The 14,758-nt window shown below is 35.3% G+C and overlaps 3 protein-coding genes across 6 annotated transcripts; 1 reads left to right on the top strand and 2 right to left on the bottom strand.

Annotated features, from left to right (window-relative positions):
- Nucleotides 1-1,453: 1,453 nt before the first annotated feature.
- On the bottom strand, nucleotides 1,454-3,266 carry LOC145214766 (kelch domain-containing protein 8A-like). The gene has a single exon (XM_080083368.1). It carries the CDS (start codon nucleotides 3,049-3,051, stop codon nucleotides 2,008-2,010), a length of 1,044 nt encoding a protein of 347 aa, XP_079939494.1. The 5' UTR covers nucleotides 3,052-3,266; the 3' UTR covers nucleotides 1,454-2,007.
- A 354-nt stretch (nucleotides 3,267-3,620) lies between these two features.
- Nucleotides 3,621-10,554, top strand: LOC145214943 (uncharacterized). The gene is made up of 18 exons (XM_080083578.1): nucleotides 3,621-3,901; nucleotides 4,435-4,482; nucleotides 4,546-4,692; nucleotides 5,187-5,289; nucleotides 5,387-5,514; nucleotides 5,577-5,706; nucleotides 5,834-5,996; nucleotides 6,502-6,647; nucleotides 6,840-6,991; nucleotides 7,209-7,325; nucleotides 8,053-8,206; nucleotides 8,265-8,338; nucleotides 8,395-8,481; nucleotides 9,034-9,225; nucleotides 9,339-9,731; nucleotides 9,988-10,078; nucleotides 10,276-10,364; nucleotides 10,429-10,554. Exons 1-18 carry the CDS (start codon nucleotides 3,809-3,811, stop codon nucleotides 10,477-10,479), a joined length of 2,358 nt encoding a protein of 785 aa, XP_079939704.1. The 5' UTR covers nucleotides 3,621-3,808; the 3' UTR covers nucleotides 10,480-10,554.
- A 1,123-nt stretch (nucleotides 10,555-11,677) lies between these two features.
- LOC145214944 (nucleolar protein 12-like) lies at nucleotides 11,678-14,757 on the bottom strand. 4 transcript variants are annotated; one of them, XM_080083581.1, is made up of 4 exons: nucleotides 14,577-14,709; nucleotides 13,429-13,571; nucleotides 12,654-12,835; nucleotides 11,678-12,376 (listed from the first exon to the last, which is right to left on the bottom strand). In XM_080083581.1, exons 1-4 carry the CDS (start codon nucleotides 14,692-14,694, stop codon nucleotides 12,229-12,231), a joined length of 591 nt encoding a protein of 196 aa, XP_079939707.1. In that variant the 5' UTR covers nucleotides 14,695-14,709; the 3' UTR covers nucleotides 11,678-12,228. The 4 variants fall into 4 exon arrangements, with proteins under 4 accessions (XP_079939707.1, XP_079939706.1, XP_079939708.1 ...); XM_080083580.1 differs by having other exon boundaries at nucleotides 14,529-14,709; XM_080083583.1 differs by having other exon boundaries at nucleotides 12,279-12,392; nucleotides 14,529-14,757.
- Between the last annotated feature and the right edge of the window lies 1 nt (nucleotide 14,758).

Here is a 14,758-nt window from a genome sequence, read left to right on the forward strand (position 1 = left end):
ATTTGGATTATTTACCGGTAGTTACAGATTGCTGTAATTCATCGACAGGACCGGTGGTTACCACCAAACCTTTTATGCAACCAATATATTGTAGTGTTTCATAGGGGTGTTTACAGATACAATAATAATAAAAGAAGAATAGCTTAACTTTTTCACCGGTACGATCGATTCAGTATTTATCAAACAATACCACATGGGGTATAAAATATAAATTGGACCTGTCCTTAAGACGCCTGTTAATTGTGACTCATTGTAAAAAAAATCAGACAGTATGAAAAAATTAGGCGACGATAGAGCTACGTTTGGAAACAATGGACCAATAACTATAGTTTATAATTAACTATAGTTGTGCAAGTTTAAACCGCATTCGCGATTCGAAAGACCGCGTGTGGGTTTTACAAATCTTTTCATCGTTTCTGGGTTGTCGCAAACCTACCGCGGTTTACAAAAACGTCTCTCCATCACGCTGACAATTTGTCTGCCACCAGCCCACCACCTACTATCTTTATTCCATAATAATTTAATACCACATGTTGGAGTCGTGAGATTTAATTGCTTTACTTTAAAAATACTCATGATAGTAAGATTTTGTAAGACACAAAGATAACCAACCAGTCAAAAAATAAAGTGTTCCACGATTCAATTATACTCTTTGCGCCATATCTCACTTTTCATTGCCGCGCGAATCGTTAAAACAATAACCATCATATAGCACAGGATATTGGGATTGCTCACGAATTTTAGAAGAGCAAAGTTGTGTTTAAAACTAATTAATTCCGTCTGATCAGAATTCGAAAGTAGAAACGTGCGGTGTGAAATGTCAATTTAAAGTCCCCTTTCACGTATATTGTCGATTAATCAATGCAGTGATGAACGGTTTTACACTCATCAATCTATTTTAAATGAATAGATTCATTTATGCCAGTGTGGTCCAACTTTATTCTGTTGCGGGCCATTAAAAAATCGTTGACTTACTCCGCGGGCCAAGGTCTGAAAGTTTTGCAGGTAAAACTTTTTTCTGACACAAACATCAGGGTGACTGTACACCGTTTTCAATCAATAGATAATGTTATTTTGGTCTTTTGTAGTTAGCCTATACACCAAGTAGCAGCGGTTAAAAACTTTCAGTTTCTACTCTGGCGCAAAAAATGCCCGAACGATTTGTTGACGCACAACCGTTCATTGCACATAACAATGCCTTGTCATGCGTCACAATATAGGATTTCGCAGCATTTTGTGTTGTTTAATTCTCACATTTTAAAACATTGAGAACTATAATATTATAGTTGTCATTAAAACGTTGGCGGGGCAACAAAATTATCTCGCGGGCCACAAAAGGCCTGCGCGCCTGCATTTGGACCAAGCTGATTTATACAATGGTTTTACCTGCAATTGGTGATTGTTGTTTAAACTAAAAAAAACACTTTTAGCTGGATGTTTCTTAAAACACATGTCAAACTTCACTCTTTTAAAACACATGTCAAACTTCACATGATTTCATACCATTTACAACCAACACAATATATAAAAAAGTGTGTCAAAAACAAACTTAATCACAAAAATAACAAACTTTTTCTGTTCAGATATAAATGCTTAAAAAGTAAGATATGTTAGTACATAAAACAAACTTTGAAGTACACTAATTAATATCATAAGGTATATTTGTTCTAAAAGTATGTAAAAAAGAAGATTTACAATTTCCAAAACACATCCTGCATCTCTCTGCCCTTTTAACAGCTGCTACACAAATATTTTTAGGTAAAAAATACCTATTGATTGTATACATGTAAAGGTACCATGTCCAAACTTGCAATAATAATAAAACTGCATGTACGGATTCTTCACAATTACTGTCAGACAAAAAAGGAAGAATAAAAACACTCCAATATCAAACAACAACATGATCTTATGTGTCATCATTTACTTTTTTGTGAATATTACTTTTTGTAATATGTACAGTGCCTTACAAGTAAAATGATGTCTATGAATAATGGATTATCTTTGTGATCATGTGCATCCAAAAACCACACACTCTGCAGATGGGCCATCCACAGTTACACCTCCAATTATGAAAAACTTCCCCTGATATAGTATCGACCCTGCTGTACTGCGTTCTTTGGGCATATCAGCAAGTCTTTTCCACTTTTTGCTTTCAGGGTCGAAAAGCTCAACAGAGCTTATAGGTTTTCCTCCATTTCCTAGTCCACCAACAACTAGAACTTGATTGTCCATAGTTGTGCATGAAAAATCACCTCTCTTGTTGGGCAGAGACATCTTCTTGTTGGTTTGCCACTCTCCTCTTTCTTGTTGATCTAGTGGGTACATTTCACATGTGTCACAGAATCCCTGTTGAGCAGTTGGCTTGAGTCCACCCAGAGTCATGACTTGCTTGTCAGTAATTGCATAACACAGAAACACTCTCTGGCTCAAAATGTCGGGATATTTAGTCCATGACCGTGAATCAAAGTCATACACCTCAAAGTGAGTGACGGGGAATTTGCCTTGTCTGCCTCCAAGAACATATGCCTTGTTGTTTTTATGAAATGCTTGTGCAGCATATCGTGCAGATGGCATTGGAGTAAACGCTTGCCATTTTTCACCAGAAGCACCAATGGCAAAACACTTGAAGTGGTCTCTTGGATTGGTGTCAACACCCATGCCACCAAATATGTGTATCTTGTTATCCTTTGAAAAGCTAGCCATTCCCATCAAGGGTTCAGACAAAGCAGACATCTTTTTCCACTTGTTTTCAGCTATGTTGTACAGCTCCACATTGTCAACCGGTGCCTGTGAGGGACCCACACCACCAATTGCAACTATTTTTCCATCACAAGAAGCTACAGATGGGGCAGCACGCTTCGAAGGCATTGACTTAAGTTTGGTCCAAGTTTTGGTTGTCAAATCCAAAGCTTCCAGAAGATTGACAGGTTGTCCCAATTCATCACAGCCTCCAACGACATACAGTACATTGTTGAAACATGTCAATGACATATAAACTCTTGGTGCTTCCATTGGTGGTAGCGAAGACCAGGTGTGTTCTGAGACTGCCATCTTCAACTTCAATATTTGGTTAAAATTAAAATAGTAAAACCATCAGCAAAAACTGGCCCTAAAGGTAGTTCAGGTCAGTTAAACATTGTGGAGTTGCACACTAGCCATTAAAGTATACATTTACTATTACATAAATACGCGTGAGAATGGTGAGATGCGTTCCGCAAAGTTTTCGGAATATACGTAGTATTGACACAGAGAACACTTTATTTACATGTCGCTATGACTCCACTACGTTTGCTTTTAACAAAGTGAAATTCACAATCCACTTCCCTAATCCTGCGCAACGCCTCCAGCCGAAAGTGCACTAAAATGCTAGAAGCTCGAAGCTGCAGTCATGGACCTAAAGGTAGATTTACTACGGTACGGTCTTAACCGTCTTACAAGTCTGCTCTGCACACTGATCTCTATTTAGAGATCAGTGGCTCTGCATCATTGCATGGTGCATTTGCACCACGCACTATTTAGAGAAAAAAGGAAGGAAAAAAAGGCAAATTTTAATTGAAACTTCATTTTTCTGTGGGCATAGTTTGCGGCTTTGAGCCAATGTCCGGCGGATAGATTGTTAACTATACGTAAACTATTTAATATTCAATGCTTTTCTACGTAGAATAAAACGTTGCGGTTGATTTACTATCGCTACGCATGGGTGGTTTTAACGTTCAGCGAAATACGATTTCTCGCGGCAACAAACAAATGGACATTTGAGTTTACCGAAACTTGTGTATGTTTTTGGGCCAGCTACCTAAAACCCAAAATGTTTCATCGGACACACGGTCCAAGAAAGGGCATGCTGAAACAAAGGCGACCGAGACGAAAGCCGACATCTCTGCATCATCCAGAATGGGATGTGAGTATGTTTTTTGTTTTTATGTAGTGCATCATAAACAGTTTAAAATTATATTCAATAAACCTGTAATGAAAAGGAAATGTGGTTAAGCAAACAACTCAAACTGTGAATGATTATTTTCATGTGTTTCATTTTTTTGTGAAAGTTGTGGTTTTAATTTGAAAGTTGTTGTTAAAATATGTTAGTGTGAATTAAGTTCAAATTGACTGCCAAGAAGCACAATGCTATATACTTGACAAGTTTTTTTCACACTTTCACACCGCAACGATAATAAATGCTTTTGATAATAAATGCATTTGAAAACATTGGCATTAAACCAGTCTGCAGAATGTGGCAGCTGCACGCGCGATTTTTTTTTGAAAAAAAAAACTTTTGCCAGCCAATTTTTGGGGTTTACACATGGAAATTTTGCACCAAAGGCATTTAATTGGCCTGTCTCACACAGGAACTTACAGGCCATTCATGACATGTTGGTCCCCTGGACATGGTGTTAATATTTCCATTTATATAAATTACCTATGATATTTTATCAGAACACAGTTCAAGATTTGACGGTCCATGCAGCTACCCCTGAAGAAATTGTAAGTTAACAGGGAAAATTTATTTTTGTTAAATTGGACATTAAAATCATTGCTGTGTTGTAGCTCCAAAAGAAAGTGAGGCGAAAATCTAAAAATGCTGATGCAGCAAAGAGAGAATTACAAGCAAAAAAGCAAGGAATCCCTGTTGATCTGATGTTAAGTCCAGGGCAAGTGGAACTTGAAATGAGAAAGTTAGCAGTTCTAAGAGAGGTTTGTTTACTTTTCCAAATATGTTACTTGCATGAGTCCTCTTTTAAAGTTTTGACTTAAAATTGGACCTAAAATGGTTTAGATGGAGTGCAAATAAAGGGGTAGTACCAAATACAAGATGTTACCACATGATACTGCATATTGTACTTACGGTACCGCATGATGTGTATAATTTTTCGCAAAAGAATAATCATGTCCAAAACTGCCTACTTTGTAATCACATACGGTATCCTGCACTAACATGCAGTATGTGGTGTCAATAAAGAACACATTGTTGAAATGTGTCAAAGGCATATACACTCTTGGTATGTTTATTGGTGGTAGAGAAAATACAGTGTATTCTAACAATGAGACTGCCATATTCAAATGGTATAAACAAAAACACATAAAAGTCATAGAAAACCATAAAGGAAGAAGTTCTCTTAGCTTTGTTGTGTTTGATTTCTTTGATGATCAAGACCTTTTTAAATAACTTTTTTTTAATTAATGTTTAGGTTTTGTATGACCATAATGACCTCAATGAAGTGTTGAGAAGATCTGATAAAACAATGCAATCTGTGAAAGATATATTTCATGATACCACCTCTCGTAAAACAGGTAATGATAGCTTGTTAATAATCAAAGGCATTTTTATTTTAAAATCTGTTATAATAGCAAAAAGAAGTTGTGTTTTGTTATTGTTACTTTGTCACAGGTCATCCAAACATAACTCTGGCACCTGGAAGGAAATCTTCACCTCCAGTTCAACTTGATGTGGAACAACCTTCAAAACTTGATGCTCTGTCTGACTCTGTAATGGACAGTCAGGCATTAAATGAGGAGGTGAGTATCTCTTGTTTCATCCACTTTTTACCAACTTGCATACTGACTTTTTGTGCTTGAAGGAGTTTTCTGAAGACAGTGAATATGAAGATGATGTTCAGTTTGAGTCAAAAATTGACTGTGACCGATTTTTAAGCCTTTTGAAAGATTCAATGAACAAGGTTCCCAGAAGACAACCAGAACAAGGACAGGGTAGGCTTTAAATTAGTTCTTATTGTTGTTCTGTTTAGTCTGTTTACTACTCAATACCAAGTACTACTGTTTTTCATATTTGTTAGTGTGTGCAATGATTATAATATAAGTTTGACATATACTGTAGAAAAGACTCCAGAAAAATCTAAAGAAGCTCATGAGCAGTTGCGTTCTGCTTTAAATTGTACTGAGGAGGTGAAAAGAACCTTGTCTAGAATTTCATCAATTCACAATGATGAAACAGCAACCAGTGATGTAGCAAGTGATGGTTCACAAAAACAGCAAATTAGGTTACTAAGTTTTTCTAGCCTTTTTGTTTCTTATTTTAATATTTAAAAGTATTTAAAAATATACAAATATTTGAACAATTGTTTAACATTTTTTAGTTTTTGACTATTACCTGAAGCTTTCTGGTCCCTGAGTGAACCCTTTTGCTTACCTCTAGCTGCCACAGAGGCAAAAACTTTTGCAGAAAATAATAATCTTTATGTAGGCAATTTTGATTCAGAGCCACAAGAGGTCAATTTTACAAAAAAGATGGAAGCCCACTACTTTAAACTGAATAAACATGTATATATAAATTAGGTTAAAATTAGGTATTCCACGGAACATCTTTTTTTTGCATTGGAATTAATAATAATTTGTTTTTTTTTTAAACCTGTCAAATGATTTATCCGTCTAGATCCAGGTTTCAGTTCTTTTTGGTTTAAAGCCACATTGCACTTATAAAATAAGTTACTAGAAATGGTACAACAGCTAATTAAATCAGTCTCCAAAAAACTTACATATTCACAGAAAAATTGATAAGACTATCATTGGAATTGGAAAAGATGCTTCAAAACTTCAAAGAAAACTTAACAATTCAACTGCCTCTACAATAGTTGCTGGTCAACCCAGAGCAAATATTTCAGCCTGCAACATGACATATGATGACCTAAAAGGTAAGTCTTAAAACAAGTATTTAAGCAGCGGATATTGTCTATTCCTCATCATGATTAAATAAGACTTGTTTTACACTGTATTCTTTTGGTCAAAACATTTTACTCAAACACAGCTTTGGTACAACTTAATGGATTTGCTGCTATATTTGTGTGTAAATAACTTTTCTTGTACAATCTGTACTTGCATGTTAGGTGCAATGGTAAAAGTACAGAAGGGCATACAGGAATTGGATGTGAGAAAAGGAAAACCCACAATAAACCAGGCACCACCTAGTGATGGGTTGGCTGGATTTACCGCAACATTAATTGATGCTGTCACACGACTGACTGGATACGTCAATGAGGTAGTTTTGACTTCTGCCGTTGCTCAGTAAAATGTGTAAACAATTAAATGCCTATAAGATTGTTGAAGGACAAATTTTTGACATACATGCTTTAGCAGCATTTTTTTAAACATTGTTCAGTGCAGCTAATTGTATTTGTTATAATCTTTGCAGTTGTTGCATGAATCTTCTAATGTACTAAAAAGGTTTTTAAGACAAAAAAATTAACACTGTTCAGGGTGAAGTGAAACTGCAAGGATTCGAGAAGGATGTTGGTGAATTGCAACAGAAATTAGATCATCAAATTGCATTAACTGATGCTTTAACATTGGAATTAATGAACTCACAAAACCAGGTAAACCAAGTGTCGGGTTATTTTTATAACAACTAAAAAACATTTGTAAAGTGAATCCATGTTTTTGATCTAAATAGATGAATTTTGTTGCCAAACAAACAGTGCTGCTACAACATAATAGTTGTGTTGTTTATATCTTGATTCTGTGGGTTTAAAGCAGTGGTTCTCAAACTTTTTTATTGTCGGGGCCAAATGGTATTTTTGTAAGTGTGTAGGGAGCCGCAAAAAAAACGAAACCGTGAGAAAATCAATAAAGATTATTACTTTGAAAGCTAAAATAGCAATGTTTGGTGGTTTTCTGAGGTCTGGTGCGAGCCACAATATAAGTAGTTGGGAGCTGCATGCGGCCCGAAATCCCGAGTTTGAGAACCACTGGTTTAAAGGTTGCCTCGGCTCACATGTTAAGTTTAATTGTGGTATGGTAATGCTAGGCATCAGTTTTGCTGTAGTTTGAACGGTTGTTTGGTACAGAATTATATGGAAAAGATGTTTTGCACTTTACATGTGAACAACATTTGGCGTAAAGGTATTTTTAAAAAAATTCCTGGGCAATATTGGTTATGTTTTAGAGAAATAATTTTGTGTGCACCAAATGTTATGTTTTCTGAATTGTAATATACGATTCTACTCATCCCAAATCTCTATTGAAATTGCTAGTCCGGCAGAAGAAATATGGCAAACTGAAGCTAGCTTATTCATTCTCCTAAAAACCATACACTATCTTTAGATCAAACTAAACAAACAAGAAAATGAAAACCTCAGACAAGAGCTTGTTCAGAACAAAGCAGAATCCAAGAAACATTTAGAAGGACATAGTTCACAACTGAATGAAAAAGTTAATGCGGCAATGGAAAGTGTAAAAGCAATGGAAAGCAAAATTGGTATAATATGTCTGTAAAATTTTATACCTTAGTTTTAATATTATTTTATTGCGTTTAGCTCAATTAAACTCTGGAACTGACAAGCAGAGTGGACATGGTGAAGATCAAGAACTAGAGATTATGGAAGGATCTGTATGTTTGTAAAAACAACTGAAAAATCTGTAATATTAAAGCAGTATATTTTTTAGGCACAAACAAGCAAACAAGATGAAGAATCTGCACTAAAATCTGATATGCTTAAGTTGTTACATGCACTTAAGAGCAAGAATGACAAGGTTTGATTTATTGAGTGTTTACACAATTTAGACAAGACGAAGGTGGTCTGTGCAATCAATATCATGCGAATGTACAGTGCCTCTGGCTTCTCTGCTAACCCCAAATTAGAAAATCAATGTACTGTTTACATGCACCTTCAATGACATGTTTTTGTGCACCCAATGTGTCTCAAATGGGTCAGTTTAATTATAACAATTGTGTCAAAAACCTTAGCTTAATTGTCTCAATGTTAAATACTTATATGTTGTAAGGTTGAAACAATGCCATTAGCTGCATTTAACACAATAAAGACACTTTATAATTTAAATGCAATTTACCTTTACGTAAAGGAAAACAGTTGTTGAACATACAGTTTTTTTAAATAGTAAACATCAAAATGACAAATGCTGACTTTTAAGTGATTTTTTATCGAAGTAGGTTCAATTATTTTCCACATCAAAGTACAGACAAAACTGGTTAATTGCATAAATGATTTGTAAAGTTGTTTTTTTTTCATTTGGCATGTTTCTGTTTAATTGTGATTTTATGTCATATTGTCCAATGTTTCACAGACACCAGATGTCACCAAGCAGTTACCTGCTGCAGTGAACCCAAAATCTCAGCCTTTGCCATCAGGCCTTCTCCCTGAGGAAACACAAGAGGCAGCAGAAACCATTGCTTCAGTGGAGAGTCATCTTCGCCATTTAAAACTTCAGCACTATGAAGCACAGCAGAGAATGAATGAACTGACTAAACAAGCACAAGTAAGAAACAAGCAGTACTTAGTAGAGCATGTAAAGTTTTGCCTTGAACATCTAACCTAAAAAATGGATTAGCTTTTAACAGTTGTAAGTGTGGGCAAGTTTCTGCTTTTTAGGCATTTTCCATGGAGGCAGCAAGTTCCTCCGAGCAGCCTTTACGAATGCCATCAGGAAACTATGCATCACCATCAGCTTCTGATTCAACCAGTTTAGCTTCACTTCCTATCAAACTTCCAGCCTCACGAGCAACTCGTCTTCAAACCAACCTGCCAGCATATGAGGTTCCTCAGCGTGACAGATCCAGGTCTCCAATATCAAATGGTTTTACTATCAAACAGACACATGTTGTGTCTCAGGATCAAGCCACTGAAAGTGATGAGACCGAAAGCTTTCATTTCCTTAATGCTTCAGACACTGCTAGTACATTGTCTGTGGATGAAAGTCTTTCGAGTTCACCTCATGTAGCTTTGCAACAGAAGGCTGTCATGGACAGGGTTCAAAAGACCCAGGTGGGTAATTTATTAGACAAAAGAGCTTTAAACACAAAATCTTGCTTAAAATTGCATTACCTTCTGCAATGAAAATTTTTTGGTTTTTAAGTCCCACCAAATTTGTTTTAATCTTGTGCCAAGTGGTGTACCAACTATTTTGATTTAAAATTAAGCTTGAACATTAAACATTGAAGTGCCGAGAAGATATTAGCACCATATACTTTCAATCAACTAAGCTTTTCTGGTTACAGGAAATCTAATCTTTTTGTTTTAGGTCAGCCTCGAAGATAGAATATCAGAGCTTAATAAACAACACAGTGAAGCTCAGCAGAGACTACAGAATCTTGTGGCTCGCCGTCGCAATGGTAATGTATTAGTTAGAAGGTGTGCTTATTTTAAGTCCATACTTTGGTACTAAATATCTGGTTTTGTATGCTTGGATAAAGTGTTTCAAAAAATAGTGAAAACTTCAGTTAGATTTTTTTGTACTGCCGTAGCATGGAAGTTCAAACTCAATACTTTTGAGATTTATTACCAGCATATATTCATGTACTTTCCTTAGATTCCAGCAAGAAAGTGCAGATCAGTGTTCCAACTGCAGAGATGCTTCAGACTCCACAAATGTCAAAAGTGAGACCCAATGTTTCTCAGGTAACAACAGAATATTTGATAACTTGAAGGTACAGTAAACTGAAAAATATTTATTTTACTGCAGATGCAAAATGGAGCAGCATGGTATTCCCTATCATCTCACACAAGTACTTAGTTTTAGAATTATTCCACTGTTATTGTTTTATGAATATTTTATCAGAATAAACTGTTTTTGCTGCTGTTGTCAAAATTGTTTGAAGCGTATGGTCAAGTGATTACATATAGTTATTGTAAGCAGTCAGTACTTTTTATTGTAGTTTCTTAAATATTGGATGTTTTGCTAAAACTCTTAAAAACCAACAGGCAGATTACCTAAAATATGGGTTTACAGAGAACAAATTGCACATAAAGACATGTCAAGAATATTGAAAGATATGTTTAACATTTTAATCCAGACCATTTCCCAAACATTATTTGTTGTCTTTGTATTATCATTCAAGATATTTTTTATACATTTTTAAAACAAATAAAATTGGCTAAACCAGTGGTTCCCAACCTTTTTTTGATGCGACCCAAATACTTACCAAAATTTTGTTTAGTGGTTTCTCACGACCCATGGACATGCTACTTTGGTTGTATTTTTGTCTGTAAATTTGGAAAGCTTTTTAAAAATTACTACGCAAGTTTAGCAAATCAATAACCTTGTAACGAACAACCAGTGTTGTTTTTGTCGACCAAACATTTCCATTTAGCCAGGACTTGGAGCTGAATCGAAGAATTATTAGCCAGACAACGCTCAACTGTGAGCTAACACATCAGTTTATGACGTCACAAACAGTTTTAGGCATTATCACGACAAGTTGTGATAAAATTATTGTTGGGCAACAATCTAAAGCCTTGGGATATATGTAAAAAAACGCTACAAGGCGAAATCAAAAAGTAGATGTTCTTATTGTCACTGAAACAAGCGACCCAACAGAATGTTCAGGCGACCCAACTTTGGGTCGCGACCCATAGGTTGGGAAACACTGGGCTAAACCACACATGTAAGGGCTTATAAATTAAATGTTGTTTGGTTACATTTTTAGCTATAGAGAAAAAGTTCTGACAAGAAACATACAAGTCAGTATGTGTGAAATACATAATTTTTCGACCATCCTTTTGTCTTTTTCATATGAAGTGTAAAACCAAGTAACAAGCAAATCCAGTGAAGGTTTTCTGTGAAGCAGTTATATTGATTCAAATGTCAGGTAAAAAAAAACTGTTTCCAACTGCTAAATCACAGGACATGTTAATAAAAGTTAAGAACCATTATTAAGGGTTTTTTTCACATGATGAGTGTTAGGCAAAAATATGTTGGTCATACTCCACCACAAAATAACTACTTTTATTACATGAAATATAAAATCTAGCTGATGGGAGCCCAGAGTATTATTCTGGCACCAGATAAATGCAACACATTTTTGGCAATTCTAAAAGCTATAAAACGGACCTGAAACATCCTTCTGGATTTACCACTGATTAAATACAAAACCACGAATGCCCCCTTTCCATTTTACTGCATTGCAAACAGGTTTAAATCAAAGTTGTACGCCAAGTTTATCATTCACCAAAAAAATGACTCCACAGTAAATTATTATGCAATTCATAACCACAATTGTGTACATAGCACAAACACTAAACAAACATTTTCAAAGATGTCTATCACATTGATGCACATACATGACCAGTTTATAAAAAAAACTCTTGTGTGACGCGTGGTATTTTAGTTATGTGATGACTTGGCCGTGAATTTAAATGATTCCACAAAATTGCAATATTTGCATGTCTTTCTTTGGGCAAATATATTTTGCTGTTTTGGGAAGTTACAAACATAAGTTTCACTTATTTTTGTTTGTTGATTGGAGAGTTGCCAACATAAGTTTCACTTATTTCTTCCTTTTTGACTTCGAGCTTTTCTCAGAAACTTTTTCATCTTCTTGTTCGCCTTCTGCTGTGTTGATTTTTTATGCTTCTTTGAAGTTAACATTTGTTTCTTTTTTGCTAACTTTTCAACAGTTTTTGTTGTTTTTCTGCAAAACAAAAATACTGTACACAATCACTTAAAAATAAAAAGCAGGAAATATTTAACAGACAACTATTGCATCCTTTTTACTGACATGAAAATACGAATCATGTCATATTGCATTAATGTGAGACACCAGTATCAGGTTTGACATATCTTAAAACAGGGAAAGTTTACTGGAACGATTGCCTCAATAGTCATTGCTTTTTTATTTATAGATCAATTTTTTGAGGTACTGGTACAGTTAAAAATGAAACACTAATACTTGATCTAATTAGATTTACTTTATTTCCTCAGGATTGGCTTCAGGTTTTTCTTCATCAGTTTCATTACTGCCAACAAATAAATTTTCAAGTGGATTAAACATACTAGTTTCCACAACTGTAACTTGATGGTTTGGTAGATCAATAACTGTTGGATCAACACACTCATTCTCAAGAAGAACTCCATCTGTGTTGCCATTTTCCTGAATTTGTGTACAAAATAAAAAAGTTTAGTTTTTTTCTAATTATGAAAATGACTTTGGACTAGCCTTTGTTCAACATATGTGTTGCTTTGTGCAAAAGTGACCCATTTATGTTGAAAATGTAGTCATAAATTATGTTAATTTGTATTTTATCAAAAATTATTTGAATTTTAATTGAAAATCCATATTAGTCCCTAACTTTAGGCACTTTGTGCTGACAACTCTATAACACCTTACAAACTAAAAACCATCCATAAATTTATTGTGATTAAACAGTTATATAAAGCTAAAGGAAAAAGAAAAGTTTTCAAAAAACTAAAAAAATGTCACTCAACTTGGGATCACACACTGTAGTAGATGACACATTATCTATAGATCCACCTGATCTAGCAGAATTTTAATTCTAAGCTTGTGAAATCAAATGCGTTGTGGTGACATTTTTTGTGCGCATGATGTTACATGCACATTTGTTTGAATGAGTTATTGCCTTTAGGAAAGTATACCAAAAGGTAACAAATAAAACAGAGTGGGAAGTAATTTGTTACAAAATGTGGAAGTATGATGTCTTTAACAAACAAATTCGCCTGCCTTACCATTTTAATTTGATTAATTTCCTCTAGACGTTTTGATATTTCTTTCTGTTTTCCTTGTCGAATTGCACTGCGCTTTTCTCTTAGCTGTTTATCCATCTGTTGTCGAGCATGTTTTTTTCTTGCTTCTTTTCGCTTGTGAAACCCTGTTAAAAAATCTTTCCGTTTTTCTTCATCAAACTTCAGACTAGTTTTTTGGTATGATTTTCCCATATTTATGGTTCTTTTGAAAACACAAAACTACAGTGCTGGCTTGCTTGTTCCAAAGTCTATATACTTTGGCTTGTTCGATTTCAAGTCATGCTAAGGTGTTTCCCCAAGATCATAACTATTTAAAATATCATAGAGCACATATATAATTTGCCAGTGCTCTATGCCTCTGGTATAAAAAAAATGCTTACCGTAGTATAACTATAAAAAATAAGCTTTTAATATAAACCTGCTCAAGTTTTATGTGTCAATTCTAAAATGCATAGTTTTTGGCAACTAAACACGGTTTTAAGTTCTATAAAACGCATGTCGCACAGCAACTTGCACTTTTTGTATGATAATGATAGTCAAAATTTTTCGTACATTAAAAAGGAGACACAGCTGATAAACAATAGACTGGCATCATGGATAGTTTGTGTCTGAATCATAGATATATTTACCGCGGGACGAAGTGACAGAGGCTACTATTGCGCCCTGTGTCGAAACGGTCAGAATAAACTCTATTTACGTAAACAAATCATTAATCTTACTCAGTAGTCAGTATTACTATCCATCTCGCGCAAAATGACACATTTTGTCAACGTCGTGTTTATGTGATATAACTGTCACTCAATTTATAACATCCGATAAAACAAATTAACATGTCAATTTATGTTGTTTGTGGTGTCAACAGTAACAGGGGTTTACGCAAATGAAGCCATCCAGGGGTCAAATAGTATCTAGCTAATAGTCACAAGATCTTTGCGTTGTTTCTATTGCTTTTACACATGCTTCAGCATGATGTGACGATGGCGGACTGCAGCTTAATGATAAATAATGTCCACACAGAAAAGCCGTTAAACAGTAAAATTCGCCGCCTTCCGGAGCGCCCAAACGCACGTTGCAGCGCCTACTTCTCTTCTTTTCGTTTTGTTTAGTCGGTGGCGTTTTAAAAAACTCACAAGCATCCAAACGATTTTCGTACAATACAGAGAACACTTCGTAACCAAGTCTCGGCCATGCACGCACGCGCATTTGCGCACATGCACGCAACTCGCCAACTGAAGTGCGTTGCGCCATTGAAGAAACAGACCGAGAATAAAGAGCAAGATTGCGCCAGTGGAGGTCACGTGACTACGCCAGG

The sequence above is a fragment of the Phallusia mammillata genome, chromosome 2 (genome assembly GCF_965637545.1).
Source record: "Phallusia mammillata chromosome 2, kaPhaMamm4.hap1.1, whole genome shotgun sequence".
Classification (NCBI taxonomy): Eukaryota; Metazoa; Chordata; class Ascidiacea; order Phlebobranchia; family Ascidiidae; genus Phallusia; species Phallusia mammillata.